General features: G+C 42.5%; 1 protein-coding gene across 3 annotated transcripts in view; it reads left to right on the plus strand.

The window, feature by feature from the left end:
• CCDC43 (coiled-coil domain containing 43) overlaps positions 1 to 16796 on the plus strand; it is a 212280-nt gene that overhangs the window by 5925 nt on the left and 189559 nt on the right. Inside the window, exon 1 of one of the 3 annotated variants that reach the window (XM_085646730.1) lies at positions 8030 to 8268. The exons of the other annotated variants lie outside the window; for them this stretch is intronic. Within the exon in view, the coding sequence (XP_085502856.1) occupies positions 8110 to 8268 (159 nt within the window). The 5' untranslated portion in view covers positions 8030 to 8109. Of the gene's footprint in view, positions 1 to 8029; positions 8269 to 16796 lie in introns of those variants that run through there. 3 annotated transcript variants of the gene reach the window in all.

The following is a 16796-nucleotide window of genomic DNA, read 5'->3' on the forward strand; positions in this document are numbered from 1 at the left end:
TTGTTCAATCTATATATTGAACCTTTTGTTTGTCAGCTCAGCTCCGACCCATTGATTAAACCTTTTAAAATTGCAGATCTGGAGTTGAGATTTGATTTATATGCAGATGATCTGCTTATGTTTACATCTAATCCAGCCGTAGCTATCTCCAGATTAATAGATCAGGCAGAATCATTTGGGGAAATCTCTGGATATAAAATAAACAAAGATAAGACCGAGATTATGGAATGGAACCAAGACATCGGGACACAAGGGGCTAAGCCTCGTATGAGGTATCTGGGGATCCATCTGGCCCAGAAAGTTGGAGATATACCTAAAGTCAACTTGACCAGAGTCTCCAAGGTTGTTTGTGGTTTGCTTCAGCGATGGTCAAGCCTCCCTTTAAATATCTTCGGAAGGGTTAACCCGATAAAAATTATTATATTGCCAAAAATAACTTTTTTATTCAGCTCAATTCCGTTATCATTTATGACATCAGATATTGCGAAATTGCAGGGAAAAATTGGCTCCTTTATTTGGAACACCAAGTCCTCTAGAATCTCCTGGAAAAAGCTTAGGAGAAGTTTAAATATGGGGGGGCTAGCCCTACCAGATCTACTCACGTACTGTCACTCATTTCATTTTAAAAACTTTAGAATATTGGCCAACAAGACGGATGCATCTTCACTGGGGTTATTGTTTCAGGCTTTGTTGTATGACATCCCTCAGGGACAAGAGTTTTTAAATTTGGAGATCCGAAGTTTTATAAAAAAAAGTCAGGCTCAAGATTCTGGGAGCTGCCTTGAAGAACTGGTTATACATTAGGAAACGTTTTTAAATCCCTTATTATACATCTCAGGCCCCGATTTGGGACTCCCCTGGTACCCCTGATTGCCTCAAAGATCAACTCTATCTGCCTTTAAAAATGGCAGGCATAACATGTTGGGGTGATCTGCAGAAGGATTCGCAGCTTCTGAGTTGGGAGTCCCTCTCGGGCTTGACAGGAGGGACACTCACCAGATTTAAGTATTACCAGTTATCAGGATGGTGGGCAACGAAATCCTGGGACCTTGAAGCATTAAGCTCCAAATTTGATTCAGTCTCAAGGAGGGGTGAGTGGAAACGGGAGGTTTCTTTTTGGTATTGGACCCTTTTAGAAACTGGAGGAGTGACTGAATCCGAACTTCAAAAACTCTGGGGTAATGTCATTAGTTGTAACTCTAATGAAATTAAGGGAATCTGGGGCGACTCTTTCATTATTCTGCAGGCAGTCGTTAAACCTGCATCACTTAAGAGAAATCATCTATATACTACACATAGGGTATACTTAACACCTGGAAAAGCTAAGATAACAGGCTTAGAATATCATTGCCCTAGGTGTATGCACCCAGCTGCTGACGACCTTCATATGTTCATGGGTTGCCCGAAGATTCTTAATTATTGGATCAAGATACCGGAATTTTTGGAGGACGTGTTACATCAACAAGTGGAGATAACTCCAGGGATTATCTTTCTTGGCCTTGCGACGAATTACAACCTTAAAGACTCAGCCTTTAAATATATTTTTTATGTTGTTATCCTGGCAAGGCGCGAGATATGCAGGGCCTGGAAAGACGAAAATGCTCCAACCTTTACGGAATGCCTGAAACATATAATCTTTACAAGTGAATCAGATATGGCCTGTGATAGCTCAAGTTATAATAAGATCTGGGCGGCCCTAGCAGCATGGCAAAATAGGTAATGGTGGTCCTGTGATTTTACCTGGGCACTGTTGGTCCTAAGTCTCCATAGTAACATTGGGTTCCGTTGGCAGTGCGAAAAGAAGAGGATTGGGAAAACAGTATCAACTTGTGGGATTCCCATCTCTCCTACTCTCTACGGACCATGGAGTCAGGGACTGGAACAGGTTGGCTGTTTGAGAGGGGGGACGTTTTGTCTCCCGTCAAGAATGCCCTTCATGGTGTATGAGGACAAAAAAAAAAAAAAGAAGAACTGCAAGTAGGGACTTGAACAGGAGGCAAAGGGGGTTTCCTTACTGTCAGTGTTTTATCACTTTTGGCACACTCATTGCAGTTTTTTTTACTAATTCTTCAACCATGGCATCCATCCCTGGCCACCAGTAGTCCTCACATACCTTGCTTTCAGTTAGGCTATGGCCTAAGTGTCCCATGTGTGCTAGATTCACAATTTTGTTTCTGACTCCTATGGGAGGTACTACCTTTTCTCCACGATAGATAGCATCATTGAATATACATAATTCAAGTCTTAATTCCCAATATTTCTTGAGAGCTTCAGGTAAGGTGCTCTTTTTGTCAGGCCATCCACCCCTAATGTATTCTTTTAAAGGAGCTACTGTTTCATCAAGCACATTGCAGTCCTCTCAAATCTTCTTGTCGAAGACTGCTACTTCTAAAATCACATTCCCATCTGCCTCCTCTTGAGTGTCTGTACTTGCATTAAGAGGAGCACGAGACAGGAAATCAGCTACCACGTTGTGTTTACCAGGCACATATTCTACTTTGAAATTGAAACCTTCTAACCCCAAGATCCATTTTGCTATCCTAGGTGTGGTCCTGGAAGACCCTTTGGTTGTGAACATATAGGTGAGGGGTTTGTGGTCGGTCTTGACCGTGAAAGGTATACCCCACAAAAAAGTTTTCAAATGCTTGATGGCCCAGAAACACGCCAGAGCCTCTTTTTCTATTACTGAGTAGTGTTGTTCTTCTCCTTTTGATGTCCTTGAGGCAAAAGCAACCACTTGCTCTATGTCCCCAGCCCTCTTGGTGAGGCTGGCTCCCAACCCTTTATTGTTGGCATTGGTGGACTAATAGGTAGTTTTCGTAGGGTCCAATCTGCCTATGAAAGGCGCATTGGTGATACATGACTTAATTTCTATGAATGCAGTTTGGTAGTCATTATCCCATACGAAAGGTTTTTTATCTCTGAGTAAATTGCGTAGAGGTTCTACTTAGCTGGCATAGTTCTTGATGAATTTTGAGTAGTACTCAGATAGGCCTAAAAAAGACTTCAGTTGTTCTACATTGGTAGGAGCCAGAGCATTAAGAATGGCATCGACTAAATTCATTTTGGGCTTGATGCCATCCTGGGAAAAGTGTATGGCCTAGGTATTCTACAGAGTTTACCCCAAGTTGACACTTTTCTTTTTTCAGGGTTAGGCCAGCTTTACTCAATTTGTGCAAGGTTTGCCTCAACATGTCATCTTGCTCTTTTATGTCTTTCCTATGTATGAGAATGTCATCTTTAAAGCACAAAATGCCAGGAACATCTTTGAGGACATGCTGCATGATTCTTTGAAATGCAGCTGCAGCTGAGGCCAATCCAAAGGGCATACTGAGATACTGGAATGCCCCAAGTGGAGTGATGAATGAGGTGAGGTGACGGCATTCAGGATGCAGTTCCACCTGGTGGTATGCTGAGGATCAGTCAAGGACGCTAAAAAAACTGCCATCCTTGATGAGACTTAAAATCTCATGTATCCTCGGTAGTGGGTGTCTGTCTACCTAAATATTCTTGTTTAAGTCTCTGAGGTCAGCGCAAAGTCTGACATCCTTGCTGGCTGATTTGGTCGTGATGACAACGGGAGCTAACCATTGGGAGGTCTCAATAGGCTCTATGACACCCAATTGCAGTAGACGGTCTACCTCTTTTTGGAAAGGAGCTTGCATTAAATGGGGAATAGGCCTAACTTTTTGAGCAATGACTTTGGCCTTGTCTTTTAGTTTCATATGAAGTTGGAAATCTCTTAGGAGACCTAATTTGTTAGTATAAACTTCTGGGAATTCTTCGCAGATGTCTTGCCCACATACAGAGTGATCGACCAACAGAACTTGATCCAGACTATTGGGGTCAAGTTTCATGCCCAATTCTTTTTGGTGTTTCCACCCTAAAAGTTTGGATTCTTTTTCAGTGCTATACACCTCACCCACCATGCTCCTGCCCTTGTATGCAAACAAAATGGTGGTCATGCCTACTAGGGGAATAGGATCACCATAATAACCTCCTGGTTTGGTGTCAGCAGCTTGAAGTGTACTCAATCTGTTGGGGAACATTTCATCAAAAACTCTGCCCTCCAGTAGGGTATACAGTGAACATGAGTTTGCATAGACTTTGACTTGTTTGTTATCCAGAGTGATACAAGATTCTGGAAATTTGACACTATCATCTTTGTTTTCTAGTTGGAACACAAGTTTGGTCTCCACAGGTATACTTTGTTCTATCATGGACACCATTTTATCATGTATATCACAGCACACTCTGGCCAAATGTTCCTTCCGTCCACACTTGTGACATGTTACATTCCTGGCAGGACAGGAAGAGTTATTTGCCAAATGTGCTGGGTTGCCACACCTGTAGCATTTAGTTTTAAAAGTTGCACCCCTTTGGTTATTTGTTTATAATCCTTGTCTTGTTTGGAATTCTCCTTACTCTCCTGTTTAGTGATGGCATTGACTTTGTTGTATGAATCAGCATTTACTCTCATTTCTTTAAGGCACTCTTCAGCATGCTCTATTACCAAAGCAATTTCAATGGCTTGTTTAAGATCAGGGTTCGCTGCCAGTAATTTTTCTTGTATTTTATGGTTGTTAATGCACCTAACTAATTGGTCCCTGATGAGGGAGTCTGTTAAAGCTTCAAAATCACATGTGTTGGATAAACCCTTCAGTACAGCAATATAGGGTCTAATCTTTTCATTTTTTCCTTGCACTCTTGAAACAAAAGTGTGTCTTTCTAACACAACATGTATGGCTTGACCAAAATATTTTTCCAACTTGTTTACAGTCGCTAGATAAACATTGAAATCTCAATCCCCTTTATCATCCTCTTGTTCAGAGTCTTTTAAATTATTAAAGGTTTTGCGGCCTTCAATTCCCAAGTTGTGAAGCAAGATATGCTGTTTTCTGAAGTGAGAACATTTGTCCCCCCCAATGGCTATTAGATACTACTCAAATATCTTCCTCGATCCTTTCCAAGGAATAACAGGTTCCCCAACTTAATTTAAGAAAGGAGGCGGTAAGGACAAATTTAGAGCAGCCATGGTGCAGGAAGGAACCATTGAAAAAGTAACGTAGAAGCAGGTGAAGAATAAGTAGTAGAAAAAATGAAGTGGCGACAAGCTTGCTGTGCCTGTCAGTGAAAAACAAAAAGCAAGTGATAATGCTGTGCTTGTCAGCGAAATAACGTACAATAGATCATGACAAGCAAGCTGTGCCTGTCAGCGAAAACAAGAGACAAGTGATAATGCTGTGCTTGTCAGCGAAAAAACGTGCAACAGATAAAACAGAGAAGCTGTGCCTATCAGTGTACAGTGACAGGCAGATAATAAAGAAATTGCCAAGGGTAAATGCACTGAGAAGAAAGCAGCGGAGCCAAGCTCCCACACTTCGATTTTTAAGGAAAATAGCTGTGCCTATTAGCGAAAAACAGGCAGCATGTAGCAAAATAACCTCACAGTATAGCAAAAATAAGAAAGGCTCCCACACTGTGAAAGGATGTGAGCAGCTGTGCCTATCCGCGTACAGTGACAGGCCGGCAGAAATGCAAATTTCCCAAAAATGACAGACAACCAATGCATCTCTGCCCATCAGCGAAAACAAGATGAGGCTGCGGAGCAAATGGAGCTAATTTCGGTTGTGAAATAGTTAATAAAACTAGCTCCGCTTGGCAACGAGAAGGCGGAGCCGGGGGCCGTCTTTGCTTCTTCGCTCCGTGAGGGAAATGGGAAAGGCGGAGACGCGGGTCATCTTAGTTAAGTTCCCGCCCAGAAAAAAAGCGGAGTGACGACTCAGGAAATCCTGTCAAGCGGGACGAAGAGTTGAAGAGGGAGTGTAGCCTCAACTAGCAACCGCCGCGCCTCTGTTCCACACACTGTGAGGACAACTGGTGTCGACAGGGAGGCGCTGAGGCAACGCTGGCCACGAAGACTCCGTCAGCGGAACAGCGGAGACAGTGCAGATACAGGAATAATAATTTTGCTCAATAGAGAGTGCCGATGCCAAGGAACAGAGCCTCCTCTATCTCAACCACAAAAATCTCTCGCCAGCAGTCAGCAAAAATAAAGGTTGTGCGTATATGTCCCACTGATGGAATATTAGTACAATAAACTTGTACGAGCCGTAATCAAAAGTTGAAGAACGAGACAACGAAATCTCCAGTCAGCTGTACTTGATTATGCAGCTGTGTGGTAGGCGTGCCTTCTGAGGGAAACTCAGAGGAATGTCAAAGGTAGCTAAAAGTTCTGTGAGTTTACGCAGACGATGGCTGGGGCACAATACCCACAACATGAAGGAGAGAAAAATTCTTAACAGTACCTTGGAAGAAGAAATAAGGAGATCTTCTTGAAGTTACCACTGTCCTGGAGTACTGCTGTAGCGTCGTAAGTACAGCTGGGGATGATGGTGTGGCTGCCCCCATGCAAAAATCGTCGCCAGTGTTAAAAAGACATAACACCAGGTAAGTGCTGAGAAAACTTTATTCCGTCTTTATTTTAGCAGTCTGCTTGGCTAAAATCACCTTTGCTTTAATGTTCGTCAATGGGTAAAATAAAGTTTCCTGTTTTTTTCCCTTCAAAATCCGCCTCTATCTAGTTTAAGAATGTTGGCATGTATGTAGTTGTAACTATAGTAAAACATAATTTCCTAAGTAAACTTCCAGAAATATCACTGGTTGGTTAATTAATTGTCTGTTGTTTTCTCCTTAGTCCGTAATGTGGTTATTACTATCTGCTTTTAATAGTTGATACTCTCCACATAATTATATGCAATATTAAATTATTTAGCTTTTGCGGTCTGAAATTTTTAAATTCAGCTAAGGACATGAAGGCGAGTATTATCTTGCTTATCTTACTTTGGTTGCAGAGCAGCCAATTTACAAACATTACATAACTTCAAGTATTACATGTCACATGAATCAGAATTAAACCACAACACAAGACGCTACCCCAGCTTCATTAGGTACAAAGAACAAGCATTGGCCACGCGAGCGGCCGCGAGACGCGATCTGGGGGGGGGAGGGGGGAGAAGCGAGAGTTCTGTGCAACTGGTGTGAAATAGCAGCAGGGAAGGGGGCGGAGAGGAGGCTATGAGGGAGAGCGACGTAAAGCCATTTGGCTGCTTTGCACGTGTGCACGCCTCGTGCACTGTAGCTCTATGCCAGCGGTAGCACTTTGAAAAGTCCCTTACAAAATGTCTCTCCGAGGCAGCGCATGCGCTGGGCTCAGCGAGACCTAAAAACGAATTCAGTCTATAACACAGCCCAGTTTAGCAAAGCATACAGAGCTTAATAGAACAGGGGAGGGGATGTGGAATGTGGAATGTGGTCTGTGGGCTGCGCTGCCGCCTCTGGTGCAGGAAACCAGAGTTCGAGCCTCGGGGTCGCGTCCACATCCTGTGATTCTGGGCAAATCACTTAATCTCCCCGTGCCTGAATATGTAATGTAAATAAGGTGCTCATGTACAGCGCTCCAATACCTTCGGGTCGAGTTCGCGCTATATAAAAGAAGCAAAAAAAACAGAAATCATGCATTTTATGTCAGCGGCTCATGTTGCAATGTTAAATATTAACTCCATCTTAAAATGGCCTCTTCTTGTGCAACTCTGCCTATTGGAACATTCTGTTTGCTCAAATGAATAGGCATAGAAAAGGGACGAGCTCATCCACTATCGAGTGAGCTGCCGTTTAGGACCCGCAATCGTGGCGGCCATATAGTTAAGGTTCTCTTTCTGGGTTGGAGATAGCATTGGGATTTGAAGAACATTTAAACCGAGCTTTTTTCCTGAAATTCTAGGCTTTCGATAGAAAACGACCACTTCTGTGGATCTAAATACAACATCTAAGTTGTTTTCAAACTATCAGCAACGTTTTTGCTACCAAATATCAAAGTACACAATACTTGTGAAAAGTGATGTACATTTTTGTTTTGACAAATTTAGGTACTAATTAAAAATATAAAAATCCTTGCAGTTTTTTTATTCGCACCTCTTGCAGTTCCAAGAATGCATGAATTAGTCCGTTTTCGATTTTCCTGCTCAGCGGGAATGCTCACCCTCGTTTCCCGACAGTCCGGAGTGGCAGGCGGCGAGGCCGGCCGGCAGACCACTGTCCCAGTGTGGAATGGAGTCGTCCGGCTTCGAGGAGTGGCTGGAACGACGACTAGAGGCGCTGGAGATAGATAGCGCTGTGTATACGGCCTATATTCAGGGCCTGCTTCGGGAAGAAGAGAGCGACGAGGACAGGCTGGACGCATTGCAGAGCGTTCTGGGTGCCTTCTTGGTGAGGAAGAGGAGCGAGGGCAAGCGAACTATGAGGGGCATTGAAAGGGGTCGGCGCATCTAAGGTAGATGTGTTTAAGGTCATTGGTATAGCGAAATAATCACCCTACAGGGTATCCAAGCTCTTGGGCTGGGTGTGCGGTCCCAAGATGCTTATAAACAGAGCCAAGTCTTAAGCTTCTTTCGGAACTAAATAAATGAGGAGGCGGCTCTTATGTGTTGAGGGAGGTAATTTCATGTCTTAGGTACAATGTCGGAGAATGAGTGACATTCAGTTTTGCTCTTTGGATGCCGGGCATATGTGCGAGTGAGAGGGGAGGTAGAGCGTGTGTTTGGTGGGTTGGAAAAAGTGTATGCGGCTGTCAAGGTATTGTGGTTGTGTGTCGTGGAGGGCTTTGTACGTGTATGTGAGAAGTTAGTATTGGCTGTGCTTGTGAATGGGATGGCAGTGAAGCTTCCTGAAATGCAGTGTGATTTGGATGCGGTGTGGGAGGTCATGTATGAGTTTTGCAGCGATGTTCTGGATGTTGCCAAAGACCAGTACTTCTGTCTTGTCAGAGTGGAGCTTTAGGCAGTTGGTTCGCATCTAGTCTGCTACCATGGTGTTAAATAGTAGATTCGACAGCAAGGAAGATCACATGAGTCAGGAAGTCTTCTGATGTCGTTTTATTCATAGACCAATTGTATAATACAGCTCAGCCACCCAACCGACAGCAGGCTCATCTCAATCTGCTGTCTTACATTCCACTCGCAGCTTGAGCCATTAACAATTCTAGAACACTAGCATGTCAGACCAGAACTCATGAAGCACCAAGTACATAAGTACCTTTACAACCTATCTCCCTCTTTAATATATGAAGAGATGAGAAAAAAAAACATAGAACAATCCCATAAAAAAAAAATATATATATATCACGCAACATAATCACCCAAATATGCAGGTGTGCGAGTAACCCTGCTGGGCCTATTTACAAATGAAGATCCAGTTTTACCTTCAAGATTATCTGTCGGAGCACCTACAAAGTCATGATTACTACAAACAGCAACACAACTTAAATTCCAAACTCTATGATCAGAAGTTTTAACAGCGTTGTTAAAGACTTTAACCCCTTCCATGCGGCGCAAATTCCGCCGCGGTGCTGACCGTTTCTTGCGCGGGCGGGCTCATGACGGAACGGTTCCGTCATGAGCACCGAAGGGGTTCATAACTCTTATAGGTTTGGAAAACTTAGCACCTGAAACAGAGAAACCAGGCTTTTTGATCCTAGCAAGGTCACTAACATTAACATTAGTTGTCTTAACAGCATGCCTCATATCATAATTTTCTTTGCTCTTTAAACACCTCTTGTCTTCCTTCTCTTGCCAAGATGTAAGATCTGTCATCCCATCTTTCAAAGAAAGACATTTATTAACCGATGGACGTTCTAAGAATGTGTCAGGATGCCTCCCACGAAACAGAAGAAAAGGAGATTTCCCAGTTGTAGAATGGGGAGTAAAACGATATACACAAACTCTCTTTGAGACTTCTTTCCAATTAAGACCACTCTGTTTTGCTAACGACACTGTTTCTTTTAACACCCTATTAAAGCTTTCAACTGTGCCGTTGGATTCTGGGTGATACAGAGCACATTTCTTGTGAATTATTCCACAATTACTAAGAAAACTTTCCATATTACCTGAGACAAGTTGAACACCATTGTCCGTGAGTAAAGTTTCTGGTATGCCTTCTCTAGAAATAAGTAGTTTTAAGAAATCGATTACTGCATCAGTATTCACATTTTTTGCAAAAGATATTTCCGGCCACCTTGAGAATAGATCCATAGCAACAATAATGTAAGTGTCAGACCCATCACCATGTACAGGACCCAGATTGTCAAGAGCAATGTCCTTCCAGGGACCACTGGGACGAGACCTTTTTTCCATAGGTTGAGTTCTGACCTTTAAACACTTTTCACTGAGAGAACATTGGACACATTCTCTAACAATACGTTCTATCTGAACATCAAGACCAGGCCACCAATAACTAGAGCGAACCCTTTCTTTGGTCTTCGAGATCCCTAAGTGTCCCTCATGAGATAGATCCAAAACATCCTTCCTAAGAGATAAAGGAGGGACTAACCTGTGACCTCTCAGAAGCATACCCTCATAGCAGGAGAGTTGATCCCTCACAGACCAAAATTCCTTCACAGATGAATTCCCTTGTTCTTTATTTTGCCAACCATCACAAATCAGAAGAAGAACATCTTGAATCACTTCATCTTTACATGCATTCAACCAACGTTCACGTGAGATCACTTTATAATCAATCGCACAAACAGTCATGTGTATTCTCAAAAGCAGGATCAGTGTGATCTTCAGAATCCTCTGTAGAGACTAGTCTTGAAAGAGTGTCTGCAACAAAATTATCAGAACCAGGGACATGCTTGACAGTAAAATTGAAGCCTTGCAGACCAACAATCCATTTGGATATCCTAGGAGAAATGGAATCTATGCCCTTGCTAGTTAACAGCTCACATAAAGGTTTGTGGTCTGTCCTTATCACAAAAGAAGTACCCCAAAGAAATTTCTTAAGTTTCTTAATGGCCCAATAGATAGCAAGCGCCTCTCTTTCAATAACTGAATACCTTGACTCGGCACCCTTCAAACTTCTCGAAATAAACATGATAGTGTTCTCTGGACTTGTACCACCTTGATATAAAACAGCACCAAGCCCCTTAAGACTGGCATCAGTGGAAATGATGGAAGTTTTTGAAGGATCAAAATTACGAAGATTAGGAGCATTATAACATGCACTTAATGTCATTGAATTCCTTTTCACATAACTCATCCCACACAAATTTCACTCCCTTTTTTAGTACATTTCTCAAATTAAACGTGACCTCTGCAAAATTTCTTATAAACTTGTTGTAATATTCTGCCATACCCAGAAATCGCATGAGTTCTTCTTTAGAACTAGGAGAAATTAAGTCATTGATGGTGTTGACTAACTCAGTCTTGGGAACCACACCATCAGCAGTTATGGTGTGACCCAAGTAATTAATTCTATCGAGACCAAACTTACACTTCTCACGTTTGATGGTAAGATTGTGAGATGTGAGTCTGTCTAACACCAAACGGACCCTTTCCCCATGTTCCAACTCCTCAATCCCATACACTAGGATATCGTCTTGGTAAACACAGACTCCAGGTACATTCTTTAGCACTTTCTCCATCACTCTCTGAAAGACAGAGGCAGCGGATACCAAACCAAAAGGAAGTCTCACAAATCTAAAAGTTCCAAAAGGAGTTACGAAAGCAGTTAAGTCTCTGGAAGACTGATCAAGAAGAATCTGGTGGTACGCAGAAGTTAAATCGATAGTACTAAAAACCCTTGCACCATGTACCATGCTCAATAGCTCAGAGATGTTGGGAAGTGGGTATTTATCTACGAGCACACACTTATTAAGTTGCCTGAGGTCAATGCATAATCTCAGAGACCCATCGGCTTTCCTGGCGGCTACCACCGGAGCCAACCAAGATGTTCCTTCTTCTTCTTCGATGATGCCTTGAGACTTAAGTTTTTCCAATTCTTTCAGCATTTCATCTTTAACCGTGAAAGGCACATTACGTACCTTACTGGATATTGGAACCGATCCTGGAGCTAATCTTATCTTATGACAATATCCCTTTAAGCACCCTAACCTATCCCCAAAAACGTGTGGATATTCTTCCATAAGTTGGGTCTGCAAGGAAGAGTGATCAACAGCCTTAATAGAGCTTCTTTCTTTAATAATGATGGGAGGAGAACTATTAGGATCTAACATAACACCAAGATCCTTTTGATGCCACCAACTAATTATGCTATCCCCTTTCTTGGAGACGTAAATATTACCAGAGGTAAATCGCCCTTGATACTCAATCAGACCCACAAAATATCCTTTTAAATCAATTGGATCTCCACCATAAGCAGTGGGACGGATGTCCGCCTTCAGAAGATTGACTTTGGCACTCAAATTGTCATTGAAAAATTTGTTAGATATGATAGTAATCTTAGCTCCGGAGTCGAACAAGACCTTGGTTTTATGACCTTCTACCAATATGGTATCCAAAGGTCCATCGTTGCCAAACTGAACTACAATCTGACCACATTCAAAATCATGTTTATCGTCCAAAACCTCGTGAGAAATCTCATTCACACTTCGCTTAGAAGCTTTAACTCTACAAGCAGAGACAAAATGCCCCTTTTTATTGCAAAAAGTGCATATTGTATTCAAAGCTGGGCAAGATTTGTCATTTGCCCAGTGTCCAGTACTGTTGCACCTATAACACTTATTTTCTTTATTAAACTTAGCATAGGGTCTGTTAGTAGGTTTATCTTTAAATTGAGGTTTTACTAAAGAATCTTTGGGTTTTGACGTTGAATTTGTGTTTACCACAGCAACATCTTTATTCAAATCTTTTTTAATCTCCTTAACACACAAGAATGTTCAATTCTTTTGGCTATAACAAGGACTTCATCCAGAGAGGGTTCATCCTTGAGCCACAATTCATCACGTATCTTTTCAGATGCACACCCAAGCATGAACTGATCTCGTATTCTCTCATCAATAAGTGTGTTAAATTTACAAGTTGAAGCTTAAACGCCTTAGATCAGTGACATAATTCTCAATACTTTCACCTTCTTTTTGCATGCGTTTACCAAAGTGATAGCGTTCTAAAATCGCACTAACTTTAGGCAAGTAATGTGCATCTAGTTTATACAAACATAACTCAAACTCATTCATACTTCCTGCAACACTGACTGGGACATCTGGAAGATAGTTGAAAACATCTTGTCTCTCTGATCCAAGGCAGTGCATCAGCAAAGCAGTCTTCCTTTCAACACTGAGAGAGGTGCCACACACACAAGCATAACGCTCAAACACCTTTTTCCATTTTGACCATTTGATAGGCGGATCACCAGGGGATTGCAAAAAAAATGGAGCCGCAGTTACATTCTGCATGACCTAAATATGTACTGGTCTTGCACAAGAAAACACAAACAACAGGAAAAGCAAAAAAAAAAAACTGAAACAAGTTGTGTATCAGCACTGTGCAGCTTGTAAATAAGGTCGTGATGGAGTCACCGTAGAAGAAAAGGTGTCAAAATCAGTGAGAGGTATCTGTAAATGTGTTTATCAGCGTAGTAGATAATAATGTAGCACCTAGGAAAAAAAAACACGTGAAGTAGAGTTATATGTGAGCAAGAATACTAAAACAAAGTCATGGAAAGGTCAACTAAGAATATTGTCTATTTCACGTTGACCCAACAGACGAAGACTATTTAAGAAGTTCCAGAGGTGTAAATCAAACAGTAAAGCTGTGTGTGTCAGCGATGAATCCAGAGGTATACATTGCTAAGAGATATCAAATGACGTTGACACACCGTAAATCACACCATCGTGCCCATCAGCGTAGAAGCGAACATTTAGTTCTCAAGACAGGGTAATTCCAAAAGTATTAATTAGTGAAGCTGTGTGTGACAGCGAAAGCGTTGAAAATACGCGTTGCTAAGAAACGCTGTTGACACACTGCAAGTGAAACAGCTTGAAGAGGAATTCAATTAATTAATAAAGCTGTGTGTGTCAGTGATGAAAGAGGAGCTACGCGTTGCCAAAAATTCATAGACGCTGTTGCAAACGCCGTTGACAAACTGTAAATGAATGTAATTAGTGAAGCTGTGTGTGTCAGCGATGACGTTGAAGATACGCGTTGCAAATAAACACTATCGACACACTGTAAATGAAATGACTCGAGGAGAAATTTGATTAATTAATAAAGCTGTGTGTGTCAGCGATGAAGGTGGAGCTACGCGTTGCTAACGTTTCATAGACGCTGTTGCCAACACTGTTGACACACAGTAAATGACAGCGCTGCGCTGCTCGTCAGTGGAATGTAACCGTGTACACGATGAATAAAGTCTCCCTTTTATTTCTTTAAAAAAAACACAGGTTACGTTTCTTTTGTAGCACCGTGCTGGGTGAGCGTAAGACGTACGCTTCTGAGAAACGTCAGATGACGATTTGCGTCACAAGAAAACCCGCACTTCCGAGGTGAGCTACAGTCAGGGAAGCCTGGAACGTCGACTTTATGACGAGAGAAAGGCAGGTAAGGTGCTGCTCGTGAGGGCGCGTGGGCGTGTCTGATAAAGTTTGAAACCAAATACAGAGCAACTGTGGCACTGTAAGCTGACCCAAAAAAAAAAAAATACGCTTAGAGGCACAGTGAGACGAGATGCCTCGGGTCACCCAAAAAAGACGCACACACGCGAATAATAGATAAGCGCTGTGAATTGTAGTAATGTGACTACGCTGACCTCAAACAAAACTTTCAATTTTTCGATAAAGTCAAAGGTCTATACGCGTGGAACTTGACCTTGGTAGAAGCAGGCGCCACAAACCAAAATGAACATCTTACATGAAAGTCGCAGATCAGGTTCAGAAAGTTCAGGTTCACGAAGGTCAACGTAGCAGAAGAATCAATGCCGTTGGAGTTGAGCTGTGAAGAACCCAGTCGTCGCCAGTGTTAAATAGTAGATTCGACAGCAAGGAAGATCACATGAGTCAGGAAGTCTTCTGATGTCGTTTTATTCATAGACCAAGTGTATAATACAGCTCAGCCACCCAACCGACAGCAGGCTCATCTCAATCTGCTGTCTTACATTCCTCTCGCAGCTTGAGCCATTAACAATTCTAGAACACTAGCATGTCAGACCAGAACTCATGAAGCACCAAGTACATAAGTAACTTTACAACACATGGTCATTCAGTTGATTAAGCTGGTTCTTGTGATGATTGTTATGTTCGTCATGGAGAGGTAAGTTGGGCGTCATCGGCTTAGGCGATGACGTTGATGTCATATGATCATATGATGTTGGCGAGGAGTGTCATGTATATGTTGAAAAAAGTGGGGCTGAGGAATGATCCCTGTGCTACACTGCATAACAGTTTTGTGGTCTTGATGTAAAGGGTGGCAGCCGGACCCTTTGGGATCTTTCCGTGAGAAAGAAACATATTCTTTTGGGAGCGGATCCTTGTATGTCAATCTTTTGGAGTCTTCTGATAAGGGTGTTGTGAAAGACAGCATTGAAGGCCACGGATAGGTTGAGCAGGATGAGGACTGTTGTTTCTCCTCGTTTCAGGATGTTTCAAATGTCATCGGTGGCTGCAATGACTGCTGTTTCGGTGATGTGGTTCATTCTGAATCCTGATTGTGTGTAGTCCAAAAGATGGTGACGTTCGAGATGGGTTGGGAGTTGATTGTTTATGGCCCTCTCAATCACTTTGACTGGATAGGGGAGTAGGGAGATGGGTCGGAAGTTGCGCACTTGATTCGGGTCAGCTGTGGTCTTCTTGAAGAGGGCATTGATTTCTGCAAGTTTCCATTCATCCCGGAAAGAGGCGGACGTTATGGAGGTGTTGGTTATGTGGGTCAGGGTGGTGCTGATTTGATGATGTTCCCAGGTTGTATATGTAGTAGGGTCATTGATCCGTTGAGGGCCTTAAGTGGATGGTTTGCATGATTGCCACTGTCTCATTCAGCCAGGTGGCCATCTTGGTTGGTGGTGGATAGGTTAGCGATAAGTTCTATGGGGTTGTGTTGGTGTGCAAAGTTGCTATAGATGTTTGGGATTTTGCTGTGGAAGAAGTTGGATAGGTTGTTGCAGAGTTGTTGGGAGGCAGGGATGCTGTTGACAGTGGCTTAGAGCGAAGTGAAATCCTTAACGATCAAGAAGATCTCCTTGCAGATGTTGAAGCTTTTTTTGATGTGGTCCACTAGTGCTTCTTTCTTGGTGTCTTTAATTTGTTGGTGATAGTCTTAGTGTAGCCTTGTAGGTAGTTCTGTCATTGGTGTCATGCCTGACTCTCCATTTCCTTTCTAGCTGTTTACAGTGACCTGTAGATGTGGGCAAGGGAGGAGGGACAAGGGGTACAGGATGAGTTAATATAGAACAACACCTGTACAACATACTGCACTGTTGGAGTAAAACATGGTTTGTGCAGAAATGGCAAGAGAATGGGAAGCATGATGAGTGGCTGATACATTCTAAAACAGTGGGGCAAGGGAACAAATCAGGATGTAGTGGAGAAGAGTAATTGAAATTTATAAATGGACCCCAAAACATTGTGGAGTGACCAGTGTGGGGTACACAAGGCACCAAAGGGTAGAAGAGAGGGTTGGAGAGGGCCAAGGCATGTGAAAAGTGAATGGCATGCTTGGTCTGCTTACTGTTTTACACCCATGCCGCCTGTTATTTAAAATCGGCTATCTTCTCATTTGATGTGTTTCAAGGTGAATCAGGCGACACCAAAGTTCACCCTCCATTTTGCCTGGGGCATAGTTCCCCATATAAAATTCTTGAGTTTCTCCTATGGTCCTCCTACATCCTGTGATAGGCCTTTCCCAGTTTAGTGTCTTCTCAGAATCATACCCCACTAGATAGCGGCGGCAGCGCGTTACAGCACCCTCTCATTGACTCAATCAAGTTTTCTGAAATTTTTGGTTCAGACG

This window comes from Triturus cristatus, chromosome 1_1 (genome assembly GCF_964204655.1).
Source record: "Triturus cristatus chromosome 1_1, aTriCri1.1, whole genome shotgun sequence".
NCBI lineage: Eukaryota > Metazoa > Chordata > Amphibia > Caudata > Salamandridae > Triturus > Triturus cristatus.